This window comes from Pholis gunnellus, assembly GCF_910591455.1.
Source record: "Pholis gunnellus genome assembly, chromosome: 6".
NCBI lineage: Eukaryota > Metazoa > Chordata > Actinopteri > Perciformes > Pholidae > Pholis > Pholis gunnellus.
In genome coordinates this window covers 13283573-13300680 of record NC_136532.1, presented here as the reverse complement: position 1 = coordinate 13300680, position 17108 = coordinate 13283573, and the positions used below count along the sequence as shown (strand labels likewise).

General features: G+C 38.8%; 1 protein-coding gene across 1 annotated transcript in view; it reads left to right on the top strand.

Moving 5' to 3' along the window:
• The window catches only part of edil3a (EGF-like repeats and discoidin I-like domains 3a), a gene marked incomplete at its 5' end in the record, with an annotated part of 95424 nt that extends 83299 nt beyond the window's left edge, over positions 1-12125 (top strand). The window contains 2 exons of the mRNA XM_079161166.1: positions 4795-4950; positions 11888-12125. Of these exons, the coding sequence (XP_079017292.1) occupies positions 4795-4950; positions 11888-12037 (306 nt within the window). The 3' untranslated portion in view covers positions 12038-12125. The remainder of the gene's footprint in view (positions 1-4794; positions 4951-11887) is intronic.
• Positions 12126-17108: the final 4983 nt, after the last annotated feature.

Sequence of the window (17108 nt, the reverse complement as noted above, 5' to 3'; positions counted from 1 at the left end):
GGAGTGTGATAACATAAAGACGGAAAAACTCTCACAGGGCAGGTGGACGAGTCTTTTAAACGCAGGACTTTCAACCAAGAGACTTGTGTGAATCCAACAATGTGTTACAGCTTTTGTGTCACTTAGGCCACCTGTGTTGTGTTTAAGTTTAACTTTCACTTAACAAACAACTGATTGTTTCCTGTACATGTTTTAAGCTTCTTTTTCACTTTAAAAACTTAATTTAACCTAATTTGAACCCAAACCCTGATGTTTTTTCTTAAACCTTACTGTTGTGGCTACACAGTGAGATGTGATGGCAAAAGCTCCTGACAAAGCGTCAGTATGTGACGAGTTGTGGTGAGAACTATTCTATCTATTCATTCCATATAATTAACCTGTTGTTGTTTTGTTTCATCATTATAAAGACTATTTTTGTATCCATTCGTGGGACATGCATCATGCTCCCTATTGCCTGCCTGAAAGTGGAAAGGTGTACCCTCTGAAAATATTTAAATTTGTCGATCGGCAAGCTGTTTGCAAACTTTTCTCTTTTTATTCATTTTTACCAGCAGCTATTTATAATCAGCACTCTAGATTGTAATAAGTCATTACAGCATCTTTGTCCAACAGGCTCAGTCTATGAAGGGCTACCGGCTGTTTGTTTTCTACAGTAATGAACAAAATAAACAAAATAATGAATATGAGTCTCAGGCTAGTTAGTTTGGGCTGATGTTATTGCTGAGTAGGGCTGTAAGTATGCCACAACCTATTTCAGTACTGTTCATTTTGACTTCCCTGGGTCTGGCACAATGATGTGCTTTTACACAGGAAAAGTCATACATGTCACATAACAACCTTTCAAGCTCAGTGCCACTCAGCCTCCTGGTTCATCTCAATGAACTGGCTCAGCTAGCTCACCTCTGTGAGGAATGGCACATTTTTTAAACTCAGAAAGGTTTCATGACACAAACAGGCTTTTCTTTGCACTCAGTAGAGATGTGCTGTACTCAGTCGGCCATTTGTCTGAAAATTGTCCACCTTCAGCTTCATCCTTCCTTTTATAGCCATGTTAGCTTTGCTTTTCAGGTTAAGGGGCCTTTATGAAGATAGCTTGCAGCAGCACAGAATGGCCTTTTTTGGCATGTTGTATGTATAACTATGTTCAGATAGCAGGCATATCTGACATCTCATGTTAAAGTTCATGCAAATGGCACTCAGATTCAGTCAGGACACTTCTTCTTTGACCAAAAACACACCATTTAACCGTTCCCTCCATGTGAACCAAAGACATAACCTGTGAACATTCACTAGGATGTGGTGTCTGGTCTATTTACTCTGTACTGCACAGTATGATTGGACATCAAAGAATACACTGTGACTGTGTTGATGATTTACCTGTTGCAAAAGAAGATTTCAGAAATAGAAGAGTGACTACATTAAATGTGCATTCTTGTCTGTAGTATATATCATACTCAGTGTCCCACATTAGTAGTTTACCATCCTGGTCATCGGGAGCTAGAACTGGTACAGTTGAACCACATTGAGTATTACCAGAATATCTTGACTTTCAATATCGGTCAAGCTCCAGAAATGTTGCATCTTTCGTAAGACCGTCCCTCCATTTTTCCGATGCAGACTTTCTTTTAGAAATGTTGATGTCAACAGGGGTTTTATCTTTGTATTATTTATTTCATGTTAAGCAACAACATGAGGTTTACATTGCACACTGTTTTAGTATGATGTGGTGTTTCTACGTATGGCTAGCTACAGGTTTTTCAAGAGCAATGAAACGGGGTGTTTTTCAAGCTTTCTCCACATCTTTAAACTCTAATGATAGCTGCACTGTTGAGGCCTTGATGGGCCATAGCACTGTTCTCCTCATTTCTCTGTGAGTTCTGCACATTCACTTCAGAATTATGCACTGTGACCTCGGAGAATATACAGAAAGTATAAACACACACATATTCAATGTCCCACAGGCTTTGACGATTGGATGAGTCTTCAGCAGATATACAGTAGTTATTTTAGCACAGCTGGAGGGGGAATGTTAGCAGGATGCCATGTATATGCAAGTGCTTTATTCATAAAGAAGGAAGCTGGGCCTTGTTCGGCTCCTTATGACGCTTCCTCTCACTGCATTAATCTCTTTATCCTGCAATGGCAAAGCCACTTCAAATAGGGACTCAAGATTTACACACCAGCTCTCTTCTTAATGAGCAGAGGAGATGAGTGTTCGTCTGGCAGAAGTGAACAAGTTAATGTAAATGACGCTCTCTCACTTTTTGTAGCTGTGTAGCTGTATTGTTGGGAAAACTGGAGGCTTAGGTTTGAGCTACATGAATCTTATTTTTAATCTCAGACACAGCAAGCAAAATCCTAAAATTGATTCTCATGGTTTATTTCTCTGAAACATGTATGCCATGAGCGTTCGGCGACTGCTACAAAGACTTCACACAGTCCTAGTTTGTCTGGGTTAACAGCTTGTGGAGGAGGGAATGGGGTTGAGAGTGTGATGGAAGAAAAAACAGAAGGTGGGGGCTGCAGGAGAGGCCTTGCTTTAACAAGCTTATCTCGCCCCCTAATTCAGTTTCGGCCATCAAAGTGTTGAGAGCTGCCGTTGCTAGGGGCGGTTGTATTTTTTGACCGCTACCTGTGACAGCAATTAAAGGTTCCCCTTCAAGCCTGCCTTTGTTTTGGTGGCAGACTTGACTGCTTGAGTAGAACGAGATTACCTCAACATTCTGCAACTGGAGTATAATCAAAGCCTCACAATGCAAGGTGTCATGCCCCTCTAAATCAACCAGGCAGCCCCTGCCACTGTTTTTTTTTCTGCCCCGCTTTATCCAGTGGGTTGCTGTGACATTATTGTTGTTATAACAGAACTGTTGTTTTAAAAGTATTCGTATACATCACAGGAAAATATTCCATTCTGCTGCCGCAGCTGCATTGAGAGGCAGAAATGAACATTACTCTACAAACCAAAAAAAAAAACAGATGCAGAGGCTGCTAGGAGAAACTTCATGAATATTGTATTCACAACAAATGAAGCATGCTATGTACTCTGCAGCATCTGCATAATTGCATACCTAACCACAGCATTGTTAAGAGTAAAATGATGTCTGCACGCAAACTTCAATGCCTGCTGTCCTACTTTCATTAGCTTAACATCACACAAATGGAGAACTGGGAGTTTATCCATTTGGATGCCTTTTAGAAAGCCAAGAGTTTGCCTTGTACTTGCTAAGGCATGGCTTTGTCTACATGTGTGTCAGGACCCAGGTCTAATTATGTACAGAGCAGCGGGTCTGCACTTAAAAACACCCATCTAATACCCAGGGAGCAGTCCTCAATCTTAAAGTAGCTGGGAGAAAGGAGAAACTCTAACATTGCAGGCAATAAAGGTGCAGTGTGGTTTGGCGCAGCTTACGTCTTGCGATGACATGCATAGTGGTGTTCTGCAATGGGTCTGGGACCGGGAGGTAGAAGGAAACAGGCATAAATCATGCATTCAGTTTCTTTGCTTATTTGTTTAATCTACAAAGATCCTTTTTTGTTTTGTCAGAGCCATGTGACACAGTATATGTTGACCTATTACCAGGCCAATTATTGTGATGTATGGCTGCCTCAATGTTGTATGTGTACATTCAGCAGAAGAAATAAATCTGCATACGTCTATGTTTCTCTCTCTGGCTCTCTCTCTGCTTCTAAATGTTGCCACTATCTTCCCATGTGACAGCAAAATGCCAAGTGGCACACTGTTTTTCATCCTGTATTGACTATGAATCAGTGCCGCTTAGATGTATGTGATGCGTGAGACAGTTTTACAGTGACATTTAGGCTATTAGCATTTAAGGGATGAAAATGCAGAAGGCAGTGCTATCAATTATTCACATCTTTTTACATTCATAAAAAAACAAACATGCTCTTTTAAAGAAAGTGAATCACATGGGAGGTTATGGGAATTTTACACCCTTAATTTGTCATATTATTTTTGATATTTAGAAGTAGTTTAGTTTTATGTTGTATACAAAACAACACCAACCGTTTGGCTTAATGTGTTTCATAGACATAATAAGTATTTCTGCACTGTTTCCATTATGTGGAATTGAACTTGTAACAGAACACCTGCTGCTTTATGCTTATGAAAGCTCAATGGGAGTGACATGTTTATACTTATTTATGTTCCATCCCAATACGAGCTGTATATCTGCACTTCTACACACCTTCCTCTTAAAGTTAAATTGTTAAAATATATTATTCATTTGACATCATTAACATGGCGGACTTGACCTGTGTCTGACATTATTGCAGTATATTTTGCTGAAGCAAAGTGGGCCAGGTAAATGCGATGGAGCCATAATACTACTTCGTTCTTTTTGGGTTCATCTTTTTGAATCTCAGCCCGACAGTGGTATGTATATTACCAAATAATAAAGTATAATTGAATCGTACAATTTCCATATGAGTAACAGTTTGTGTGTTTACTGCCTAGCATCCATCCATTGCAACAAATGAGAACCTATTAAAAATTAACCCAAATGGAGCAGCCTGTATCTCCGAAGCTGCTGCGGCGTGTGATTTCTGTTTTGCTGAGGCGAGGTTGTGGACTTAGCCTTGTTGTTCAATATTCTGTGAATAATTGAAACTGACTTTTTGCGCCCATTGTCTACGTACAGTAAATCCTCTGATGACATCAAACGAAAAAAAGATGCTGACTAGATTGTGCATCTCTGACACTTTTTTTACATGCTAGGTTTCTTGAGAAAGTTACCATTCTACTATCTCTCTCTCTGTGTTTCTTTCCTCTCTCAGGTGGACCTGCTTGTGGCGACCAAGGTCACAGGTATAATTACCCAGGGAGCTAAAGACTTTGGCCATGTCCAGTTTGTCGGCTCATACAAACTGGCATACAGTAACGATGGAGAGCGGTGGAAAATATATCAAGATGAGAAACAGGGGAAGGACAAGGTAAGAAGCTTTCACAGCCCATAATGAACACCATCAAACAAAAATCGCACAGTATTAGGTCATTTCTACCAACGTTAACTGACAAATTGGTTAATCAGATTAAACACATATATGTTCTCATGTGCACATAGTAATCGTATTGAAAAATACTGTAGAATCATAAATGCCTGCCCGTGAGAACTGTGAGTACTGAAGGTTTTGAATTATATATCACATCATGAGGAAAAGGGGCATTCTGGGTAGAGAGAACGAACAGAAATAATGGATAAGGAAAACACAAAAACACAGAGCTGCAAACGTTTTTTAATATTAAGCGTGAACATTTCCTTTTCAGGACCTGTCGGTTTCTCTTTTTTCCACTTCCCTTTAGCATTTTCTTATCTGTGGCTCAAACTGAACCTGCCTGGTCTGTCCTCCTGCCTCTCTCTGGTTTGGGATCAGATAAGACTGTGCTGTCAACTTGGCCTGACCAGCGCTATGCTGAAAATCTTGTTTACGGCCCTTCAACAGAGTACATGTCCATTCCAATCGCCCACGACTACAGAGACAGAGCAGGACTGCAGCAGCCTCTCTGCTGATATCAGGAGGGCTGCAGGCAGTGTTACAGCCACAGCTGAAGCCCCTTGTCTTTCAGATACACGGTGGCAAGAGAGGCAGTGTTTACTTTTCTCTGTTTTGTTATTGAACGATAAGCCAAACCTCTTCTGCTTATTCATGGACTGCTAAAGTGTTGACTATGGTAAATCAAGAGCTCTAATAGAATTCATACATGCGTTTGGCGCAAAGCAAATACTGTAGAGGTGCTTTAAAAGTAATTCACAGTATTACGAGATCACGATATATCAACACTATTAAATACTGTATAATCTCTTTAAATCTGCAGTGTAATGCAAATCTTCTTCTTTCTCTCGAAAGTTTTTAAGATCATATAAAAATACTACAGTTTAATATTTATTCATGGAAGACATTTTCATTAATATATATAAATAACAGTGAACATGTATAAAATAGTTCATAAAACTGTTTTATGTGTACGTTTTGTTCCACGTAATTGAAAGAGTTGTAGTTGTGCATTTTATTTTGTGAACAAGTGTAAAAGTTTGCACCGGATTAATCACATCGGAGTGCCCTGAGACCCATATTTTGTATTTGATTCATAATTGAAGATGAATAGATTTTGATTGCGCTATATTCAATCTTCAATACACATTTGCACTCATTCATTTAGGCATGCACATTTATTTCACACATTTAAAAATAATAACACAATATGAAAGCATTTGTGGATAGTCCTCAAATGGCTTGAAATCCTTTAGTCTTTAATTTGCCGTCATACTTGATTTCATGGTTCAACTGCAGTCCGTGCATTGCAGTCTGTGCACATAAACGCATTAGCTGTGATGTTGGGCTTTCTCATAAAAACTGATTTTGAGCAGTTTGTAAAGGTTGTGGGGTAACTCCAGCTGCCGTTTCAAAATTAGATTTTCTTAAAGAAAGGCTTTTTATTTTGTTTTTTGCTCAATGTGGTAGACCTAGAGCTGAAATATGACAACACCTTGTTAAGTCAAATAACACCCCTCAATAGGCTGATGTCAATTCATGCCCGTATCCTTGTTTTGGAGCCAGTGCAGCAGCCAATGTCCGCAGATCATTTTCAATCTCTGCAGTTCACATTCCTTGCTTGAGGAGTTTATAATTTAAACACCCACGATTATCTTTGGATACGGGCCACTGCATGCTCAGCATGATTTTCACTCGAGCAATCTCAATACTGAGTACTGGATGACTTTCGAAGGCCCGGGAAGCATCAGCTGAGATCACAAAGGGAAGGAGAGAAAAGCGCTGGTGGCTTCTCAGGACCCTGTTATGTTTTATTTCTAAATCTCATTTTCAGAGATAACTCAGTGGGGAGCAGCACTTTCGTCAAGCTCAAAATATCATTAAATTAGATACAAGCCATTTATATAACCATCTATTGCATCTGTGTTGTTTTTGCTTTATAAGTCAGGGATAGGCAGTCAATCTGAGTGAGTGTGCTCTGTATTAGAGGGCAGGCGTGTTAAGCAAGGCTTCTGAGAATGTCAATCAGTTTGTCCCTAGACGGAGCCAAGGGGCTGCTCAGATGTATGATTCTTCAAGGTGTTTTCCCCCTTCAGACAGCTGAAGCAGCTATTAATGCTAGAGGACACATTTGGCTGTTGGACTCCTGAGGCTCCTCCTGCCACACCACAATGCTTGACTTGGCAGGGATATACTGAGAACGTGTGAGTGTGAGTGTGTGTGTGTGTGTAATGTGTATGTTTAGGTGTCTGGTTCGGGCACAGTGGTAGAGGCTTGTAAGTATTCTTCTCAGCTCCCCCCTCCAGCTCCTGTGTGGCAGAGGCTGCAGGCAGTTAGATCTAGATTGAGAGAGGAGGCTCTGTCAGAATACAGATGTTGTCACACAGTGGAGCACACACACCACAGTATCCCTCTACAAAATCCATAGAGAACCTTGTTTGCCTTTTCTTCACACATAAATCCCAAATACCCGTGTACCGCACTTGTGACTGAGACAAGTAACAACGTAGTCCATTGTTTGAACATAATTAAACTGTAATACACTTCGTAATTATACATATCGGCTCGGCTGCATTCCCACATGCACACACCGAGGTCACTACACTGACCAGTCCGGCATCACTGCCCTTTCCTGGATGTCAATATTTACAAAGTCAGTTCATGGGGGCAGTCAAGCACAAAAGTAATTGATTTATGTTTGATAGAGTTTCACTCGGGGGACACAGGGTTAATTAGCCATTAGAGCCCTCAGTTCCCTCCAGGTCAGAGGGTAAAGAATGTTACATAGCTGTGAATACAATCATGTTAAGATCCCCCACTTATATTCAGTCTTCTTTTGCAGTCATGTAAAATGTTGGCTGCGACGTTTCATGTACCTCAGGATTAGAAAAATACATAACTAGAATACATATCTCCGTCCTCTTTAAATAAGTTATGCATTTCAGGTACAGTTCAGTAACCGCCTCCTCTCGGCTGAAAGGCTCCTCTTGACCTCTCAATGAAGACGTGGCCGAGTTTCCCTGGTATCATTTTGGCCGCCTACGGTATCGTGAGGGCAGAGAGCAAAGAGATTTGAGTGTCCTGCTCCCTTGACCTGTGCAGCAGGTTTAAATAATGGAGCATGGGGGGCACTGGAGGCCTGCCTTAGTGATGTCTACCCATGACTCTAGCAGCCTGGAAAATCAATAGTTGGGAGCAGAGTTTTTGCCACTGGGTCAGTGTGAAGACACACACACACAGAAATGTCCTGTAGACCCATGTCTCTGGATAAAATAATTATGCTTTGAGGCGATGAAGTGAGGCTTACTCTCAACCACCTCCACATATTTGACTAACAGATGTGAAAATCCCTAGGTTGTGTATATGTCTACTGGCTTGGATTTTTGTTGTTTTGGACTAGAAGTGCTGGAGAACTTTGGCAAAGAATCCAACTTAAACTATGGAATTAAAATGAAACCCAGCAGCATTGCATTACATACATACTCCCAAAGGTTGGGAGTTAGCCTTTGGTTTTGAACCAACTCCAGCAGTATAGTTACTAAAGTGTTACAGGACAAAACTAAAGCAGGAGTGCTTCAGTGCTTTTCTAAAACTAGCTTTTAATAATTCAGTTATCATAACTGATTGCTTGCTAATACATCTGTTTAGAACATTTTCAGTTACAACAAATAACAGTGTTGTAGACTTTGATCCACAAAAAGAGTTCAGAAGCAGCTGTGGCTTCCTGCAACACACCCCACACCCACGATCAGGAGAAGAAATTACATATTTCAACCTGCTGCACAACTGGTCCAATTCTGATGAAACTGAAGGGGGGGATCCATCAAGGCATTGTGTTTAGCCATTTACAAATAAATAAACATAGCATTTACAAGTTTTTAATTACTCTTGATTATAAACATATATGGCATACTTGTGAAGCTGGCAACCATTGCTGATATGGCAGCAACCACTGTTTAAAATGTGCCCTTTATAGAGCTTGGCTCTGGTTGAAATATGTGTAATTGTTCAGTGTAGTGAATCAAAATGACATACAGGGTTTTGTGCTCACTTTCTTTCTGTTCGCTGAATTATACTACACACCTATTTATGTTAACCAATATGTTGAGGATACCTTAATCTGCTCATCCCTTTTCTGTTTTGTCTTCCAAAACAGCATTTGTCTCATTGTTGTGATTCTTCACACATCCTGTTCCAGACAGTTTATTTTAGAGACACTGCCACGGTCCCTGTGCAGGTCCCCAGACAGTCTAGGAGAGATTCTTGTCATATTTCAATCAGCTGCTGCTCTCATGGTCTTCCTGTCCTTCCTTTTTATATTGTGCTGTCATGTGCCCTGGTTGTCACGTTGCAGTTCTGGCAACACTCTTGGAAATGACACATTTCTCTCTTCCCGGTGTCAAATGTTGCAGTTCTGAAATACAATGAAAAGTGAAAAGAACAACAGAAGCTGGTAGCAGACCCTGTAACAGAGTATCCAGCTCTATTAAAACGCCCATGCTTCTGTCAGCCTGTATGCCAGCTCAATAGAAAGTGCAACATGGCCCCATTCAGACAGATTCATGTCTATAAATGTTGTTTTATGTGTTTTTTTCACAGTATACTCATTGCTTGTTGTGGTTTCTTTTTATTACTGTAGGGTTTGAGTTTTTATCATTATTTCAATACATCTGGAGCCTGTTTCATCAAATTTGCAACATGCAGAATGTAATTTGAAAAGCAGAAACAGTGTTGGAAATGAAGCATTTTAAGTTCTATAATGTGGATTTTAAGTTCACAGAAAGGAGCAGAGGACATATAGTGAAAGAGGGCAGATTGCCATGTGAGGTAATGTTGTTTGCTTGTCTGCAGATGCAAACCTTGTCTGAATAAACTTAATATAGATGAAAAGCAGGAGAGAGAATGGGTTTCACTGTAGGAGGAAAATGATGACAAAGAATGTAGGATGAAAAGGTGGCCTGCAGCTGTTTGTGTAATGAAATCGTACACCTGTCACATGATTAAAGCTTAAGGTCTACAGTAAGAGTAACTCACAAAAGCACAGAAAATGACAGAATAAAGAATTAAGCGAAAGTGGTCATATTAATGGAAACACGTGCTAGGAAGAGGAAGCAGAGGTTTGATATCTTGTCACATTATTGCATATTAATCAGGCCATGTATCATCAAGTCCAGCTGCTACTGGATAAATAAATGGTCCATAAAAGAATCTATTACAGTGTCTGTAAAGCATGTTTCATGCTACAGCTTCTATAGAATCTGAGCAATACTGTATCCTTATTGTCTCACCAATTCCTCTTCTCAATTTATATTTGTAATTACTCAGGAGGTTTATCCAATTGATTTTTTCCAGTTGGTGGTGTATTTAAAGTAGCACTTCACCCAACATCTTTTTTTAGTTAAAATATGGCAAAAACTAAACGCTTGTACCATTCTCCGTCAAGCACAGAGGTGCTTCAAACTGAAATATTCAAATCCTGTCTGATCTTTAATTTTAGGAAATATGGCGTATGAATATTCTACAAACTCTAAACAATTTCTCCCAAATCCTTCATGTGAGTGTTTAGCACTTGTTGTAGTGAAACCTCCTTTTAAACTGTTTAAATGCAAACCTTCTACTGTATGATTATGTGAAAGATAATTAGTTGAAGCTTACCTCTGAAAAGGTGATCCTTTGTGTCCAGCACCTGCTTGGATTTGGCCCACTGATTTTCCTTTCCACTCCAAAGTGAGTCCCATTACATCCCAATTACGCAGGCATAATCATGTCTGTTTAATTGAAATGATCATATCCTTCAATGAAGCAGTCCCTGTAGGTGCATTTCTTTCTAATATACTTCATTTCACTGTCTATTAAGCAAACACCAACACAAAGCTTCGTATAATCAAAAATTGAGCGCACGTCCCAGTAAGACAATTAGCTTATTTGTATCTTGTATCTAGTTATCCCTTGAACAGTTTTCTTAAGGCTAATCTAAAGGCTTTTAAATGTCATCGAATTGGTGTAAGAGTGGTGCAGACGCTGAAATCTCCCTCTTAACGACTTGACTGTTAAGCCTAAATTAGATACCACTGTTTTTTTTTCGCACTTCGGTGAAGGATATGCCAGTGGCTACATAATCAGAGTGGTGGGTTGATCCAGGATGCATATCAGTCTGTAGCACAATATGTTATGAGTTGTAAAGAGCCAATACTGGAGAAACACGACTTTCCCTTTATAGCAACATTTCTGGCAACCACCAAATCCTTTTATCAAACGCCAGGTTTAAAAAAAAAAGAAAATGTACGACAAAAACGAAGGAAAAAAGACCAACAAGCATAAGGTGCATGTTAATGACACCACTTAGTAAGCAGGAGAAACAACAGTAGATGTCTGTCACTAATTGTGGAGGTGGGACTTCCAGCTGTGGCGCACACAATTTTCCCCTTGGGGGAAACTGTTGATGTGCTCACATGTGTGGTGGATGAAAGAAAATAACCACGAATAGGACTGAATTTAGAGAAAGTTTTGTTATTGGCAGTGTTTGGATTGAAGCTCTGACTGGCTCAACTTCATTCAGTACCTGTTCATGCATGAGACCTTGAAGGCAACAGTCTGGAAAAATCAGGCAAGAAATGCACCACGAACGTTCTGCACCTGCCTCTCAGTAAAAGTGCATTAGATTTGGTTTCTGTGGTAATTCACTGAAGATATTTCTCCACAACATGTTGACTTCTAAAGCATTTGATGACCATGTTTATGGTCTTACAAGCCTTCAAATATTGCATCACCATTGAAATTCAGTTTTCACAATGTATTTCTTGGTGTCAAGCACACAAACGTGTCTATAGTTTCTGGTTTCAAAATGAATAATTCCTCCATGCTGCTGTCTTTAAAGGTATTCCAAGGGAACTTTGACAACGACACACACCGAAAGAATGTGATAGATCCACCCATCTACGCTCGACTCATCCGGATCCTTCCCTGGTCATGGTACGGCAGGATCACTTTGCGTGCAGAAGTACTCGGCTGCACAGAGGAAGAGTGAAGTCCTTTCTTCCATCTTTATTGCCATTCCCCCTTGTCCCTTGGCATACTGGAGTATCTCACCCGGTATTTCAAAAATAAACTGTGCAACCTGTAAAAAGAAATCAATTTCCAATGGATTTTTCAAGAATACGTGTTTGGTTGTGGTGGGTTGCTGTTTGTTCTTTTTGTACAATGATTTAAAACCTGCCCTTGATCACTTTTGTCTTTTAGTTTCCTCTTTAAAGCGTGATCTTTCCGTCTTTTTATTCTTCTCAAGATTTACCATCCTGTTTGGAATTAACTTCTGTAATATATGTGGGAGGGGTGGGGTGGAGTCGGAGAGGGGTTCTCCCTGTGGTTTTAACTTGTTGCCATGGAAGCTATTGTACAGTGTCACTTTTTAACAAAGATGTGAAATCTGTCTGCCGCGCTTCATTGGACATAATTAACCAACTCCATACCATAACTAAACTGTCTAAAATACCATGTAGAGATCACACGTTATTGTCAACTCTCTCAAAAATATTTTTACTTTGATTACGACACTTACTCAAGCCATGCTTTTCCCCTAATGGACACTGGCATTACTACATCAATCAAAACACTATTAATGCTCTTGTATTATATGTAAAAGATTAAGAAATTGCATGGTGCGTGAATTATAAATGTATATTATGACAAATCATTTAAAACCTCCAGCCCTGAGAGCAATGGCTTTGATTTAGGGACCTATTTTTATGTGCATTTTTAAATAGTTCTGAAACATTAAAACACACTGCAAAAGTTTACTGAAGATAACTGATATGTGAGACAATAAACAAGCACTGCAGTTAAACTTACTGCAGCCCTGACGCTGAGGCTCGAAGGCTGTCTCTAGCTGAATTGTCTTAAAGCTCTCATAAGGAGTTCCATTTTTTATTTTGTATTTGATTATCACAACACTTTTTCTAAGATATTTGGAATTATTGTTTGTGCTTGTTCTATTTTGTATTTATTTAGATTTATTTGTCTCAGCTGTCAGATGCATAAATTCTGTGTTGTCTTGGAGATCTAAGTTGTATAAATTACAAAGCTCAGGATAGATACCATTCATAATAATATGAATCATTTTTGGCCACATATTAAAAAAGAATCTGTATCATTATTGAAAGAAAATGTCAAATGAGTGAGAGCAGCTATTTAACTCATGTCCATATATGCATAATCCGAATATTGAAAGCAGTCTCATATTTTCTTTAATACCTTTGATATGATAAATGATAACTAATGTCTTTTTCCAAGGTTAATAATGTATTCATATATTTCATTATCTCAAAACCTACAATGATAACAACACTGAACTCTAAACTAATATGGACAGACTGTTTATTTCAGGAGCTCTAATCTTTATTATCATGCTGGAAGAGAAATGATATAGTAATGAAGTGTTAAAGAGCTTGTGGGTGTTTTCACATAACATGACAGCAGCGATCTGCATGCAAAAATATTTGTAGCTCCTGGAAACCATTTGGACACGTTCACGTTACAGGGGATAAAAAAAGCCGTAATGCCAATCGCGTCAACAAATTCTATTCATGCAGTTCTCACTGTATGGATTCTGCTGTTGGCTGCATCCTGCAGTAAATGAACTGTGATGCTTGGCTAGTTAAATACATAGAAGTAAACAAGTACCTGAGGTTTTTGCTGCAGTGTCGAACCTTAAAGCCCCATCTTACACGACTTAAAAATAGTCCTGGATGGTTTCCCACTCTTAACTAGTATTCCCAAAACTCTTGAGTGCTAGAATAAGAGCTTAAAAGGAGCTACTTTTATGCTCCGTGTTCCACTTAAGACTAGCCAGCTTTCAGTCACTTAACTTTCATATCGTAGTAATATGATGCATTTTCTTTCTGAGATTGCAGCCCAGCCTGAAAGAGAAAGTAAAGAAAAACTTTTTAAATTGAAAGCACCAACCTCTCCAAATAATTCTGGTTGCCTGACTAGACTGGAAATACAAAAAGTGCCACCGTTATTTTCATCTCTTTATATTCAATGAATGAAAATGCATTTAAATTAATACTTGTTTGACTTAATGCTAAAAGCACAGCAAGAAAATGTGTCACCGTTCAAATATTGTGGTACTTACTTTACATTGTTGTGTTTCAGGGCATACCATCATCATGGATGTTGTTGTAGTTTACAAGTAACCATAAAAACATATTTCGATTGTTACTTGGATATTTGGAAATTAGTATAGCCTATTGTATTCTGGTTTGGCAAATTACAAAAGGCTATCTTGGAAAAATGTAGTTGTGCTATGTTGCCATAATCTGTACTTCAATGTAAGTTACACTGAAAGACTTTGCTGTAGATTACCAATATGTGAAAACTGTTATTGGTGTGAATCAGTGACTGTCATTCCTTAGGTTCATGGACACAGGATAAGCATAATACAGATTATTTGTGCACTTTTTAATTCTGTATTGCCAAATAACTATATTTTGGCCAGCATCTGCCCTGATTGATCTTTGTAGTCAGCTTCCTGTCCGCAGGCCTGCTACAAAGCTTTGAGGACGTTTGCATGATGTATGAGTTTGAACAGTACAGTATAACAAAGATGTCCACAGGCACATTATGGTCTTGAATATCATAAAGATCTAATAGGCTTTACTTTGTACCTTTGATTGTATTGTGCATTGTAAAACTTCATCTCACTCTTCAAAAAGGGGAGCCAGGTGGAAACTCATCCTGTCTTTGTATTTCTGTGTCCGCTGCTCACGTATTATTTCTTTTGTCAGTCTGAGTGTCAATCACTATCTAGAAAATGTACCTATCATAATGCTGGTTAGGTTCAAGCCTGCAGAGAGTGAGAAACTGTGTACAGTCAAAAAAGATGTTGCTTCAAACAAAAGCTCTTTCAGTTTGACAAATAAAAAACATATCTGTGAAAATAACGGGGTTGCTTTGTTTTCATTAAATGTCTCATTACTTATTGTTTTTTTTTAAGTCTTTGTTTAGCGTTGTGATTCTTTTGCTTTTGACTGCCTATTTTTGCCGTTAAAAAATTACAGTTGCCATTAATTCTATGCTTATCATACATATGTGTTATTATAATGCTATGCACCCAAACAACTCGGACAATGGCAGATTGTGGCTGTGCACATTGTGGCTTTAGTCCTAGAATAAAGGACAAAATGGCAAAAAAGTTATAAGAATGGTTTACTTACCAAGTGGTTTGTGACAAAAAATAATGTATGTTAAGTCTTAGGAGTCGTTGAATAAACTGTGCACTGAGCAGTTTCTCTGCTACCCAAAATTACTAAGAGTTAACTCTATTTTTAAAAAAAAACTGAACTCAGATGTATTCTGGCTTTAGCATGCTTATTAGCTAAAGGTGAGTCATCGATTGACAACACACTCATGTTCTTTTTGTTAAATGTGTAGCTTGAGCTAGCAGTCAATTATCTTACTTTACTTTAACATAAGGACTGGCCCTGTCCAAAAGTAACAAAATCCCCATACCTTCACCTCTAAAGATTAGTAATTAACATGCAGCATTGGCCTATTATCTCGTTTGTTTAATACATGCAAAATCCAAAGTGTCAAAACGACTTCTCAATTTCAAGGGGGATTATGTGCTGGACTATTTCTTGGCTTGGACCAGTTACTTCCTGGAGTATCCACTGGTTGCAGACTTTTCAAAAATGTCAAATTACTAGTTAGGTTAGTGGCAGTTCTGTGTGTAAAGCAAGGGCAGAACTAAGGCTGGAAATGGCTAATTATAAAAAAACATACCAACAGTGTCCTCTTCTGTAAATGATCACTATAGCTCAGTCATTCATTCATGGTCAGTCACTCATGTAGTGAGTGACTGGTGGAGGTATTTAGGTGGAGGTATTTGATGCTGTGAGCCAAGGAACCGTTATATAAATGTCTGTGGTAGATGTAAGTTAGTGAGCATTATATGTTGCATTTATTCTTTAACACTACAGCATTGCACGGGAAAGCAGCAGTGTGTTGTTTCCACGTGCATTGCACCTGCTAAGCAGAGCGCTGTACGTAATAGAGCTGTTATCACATAGGTGGTCAAGAAACTGTGAGTGAAGTCAGTGTTATTGAAAATGATGGCGTTCTATTTCATTTGTACAAGATGTAGACCATATATATATATATAATATATACTTATTTTTTGCACATATGTGTTATTATTTAAAATGCTTAGGCCTAATATGTACTATTTTTAAATGCAGTTTATAGGTGTGTAAATGCAAATGATAAACTGTAAAAGAGTATTTGCTTATGCAATTTGAAAGTCTTAATGAGCAGCACTTTTTGTGTTTATTTTTAGTTTTCACAGTATTAGAAATGGTGCTGATCATGCGGCTCATTATGATGCCAGAAGAATTTGATGATTACACCTTTAGAGACACAGGTGTGAAAGAAGATGTGCTACATCTTCCCTTAACTTACTGTTATCAAGTGTAATCAGGGCTTTTTAAGCATCAGTGCAACAACAATCAGATCACAAGTTGATGAAACTTGAGTTCTAATTACAATTCAAGTTTCCAAATATGATTATGGTGGTTTGACCCCTTGGATTAGTATTGAAGTATGAAGTATTTCCCATAATGTCCAAACAGCTCTATTGTAACAGGTTGCAATAGAAAAAGCATTACATATTCTAGCCATTACTGACTCAGCTAACCAGTACTCTCCCACAAATGTGTTAACATAGTTGGAAATATTTGTATTAGTAAGAACATACTGTAACTTTGGATTATAATAACTCAGACAAAGATGTTCTTGTAAAACAGTCTATTGGCATTGCAGTGCTTGGCCCTCTACTCCATCAAGCTTGGCTCAGTGTCAACATGGTTCTACCATATTAAGCTGCTTCCATTGATTTTCTTTGTCCTGCCATTGCCAGTTTATGTTTCTCAAATGAGTTCTCACAGTGGTGGCAGGGCTGTGAGTCGCAGGGCTGAAATGTCCAGCAATGATTCTGTTATCAAAGTGCCAACGCAGGGGGGAGGTAATTGCCTCTTAACTCAGGTGAGTGAAGCTACTTGGCAATTAAAAGCTGATTAGAAAACAATCAGTTTAGTCTGGTT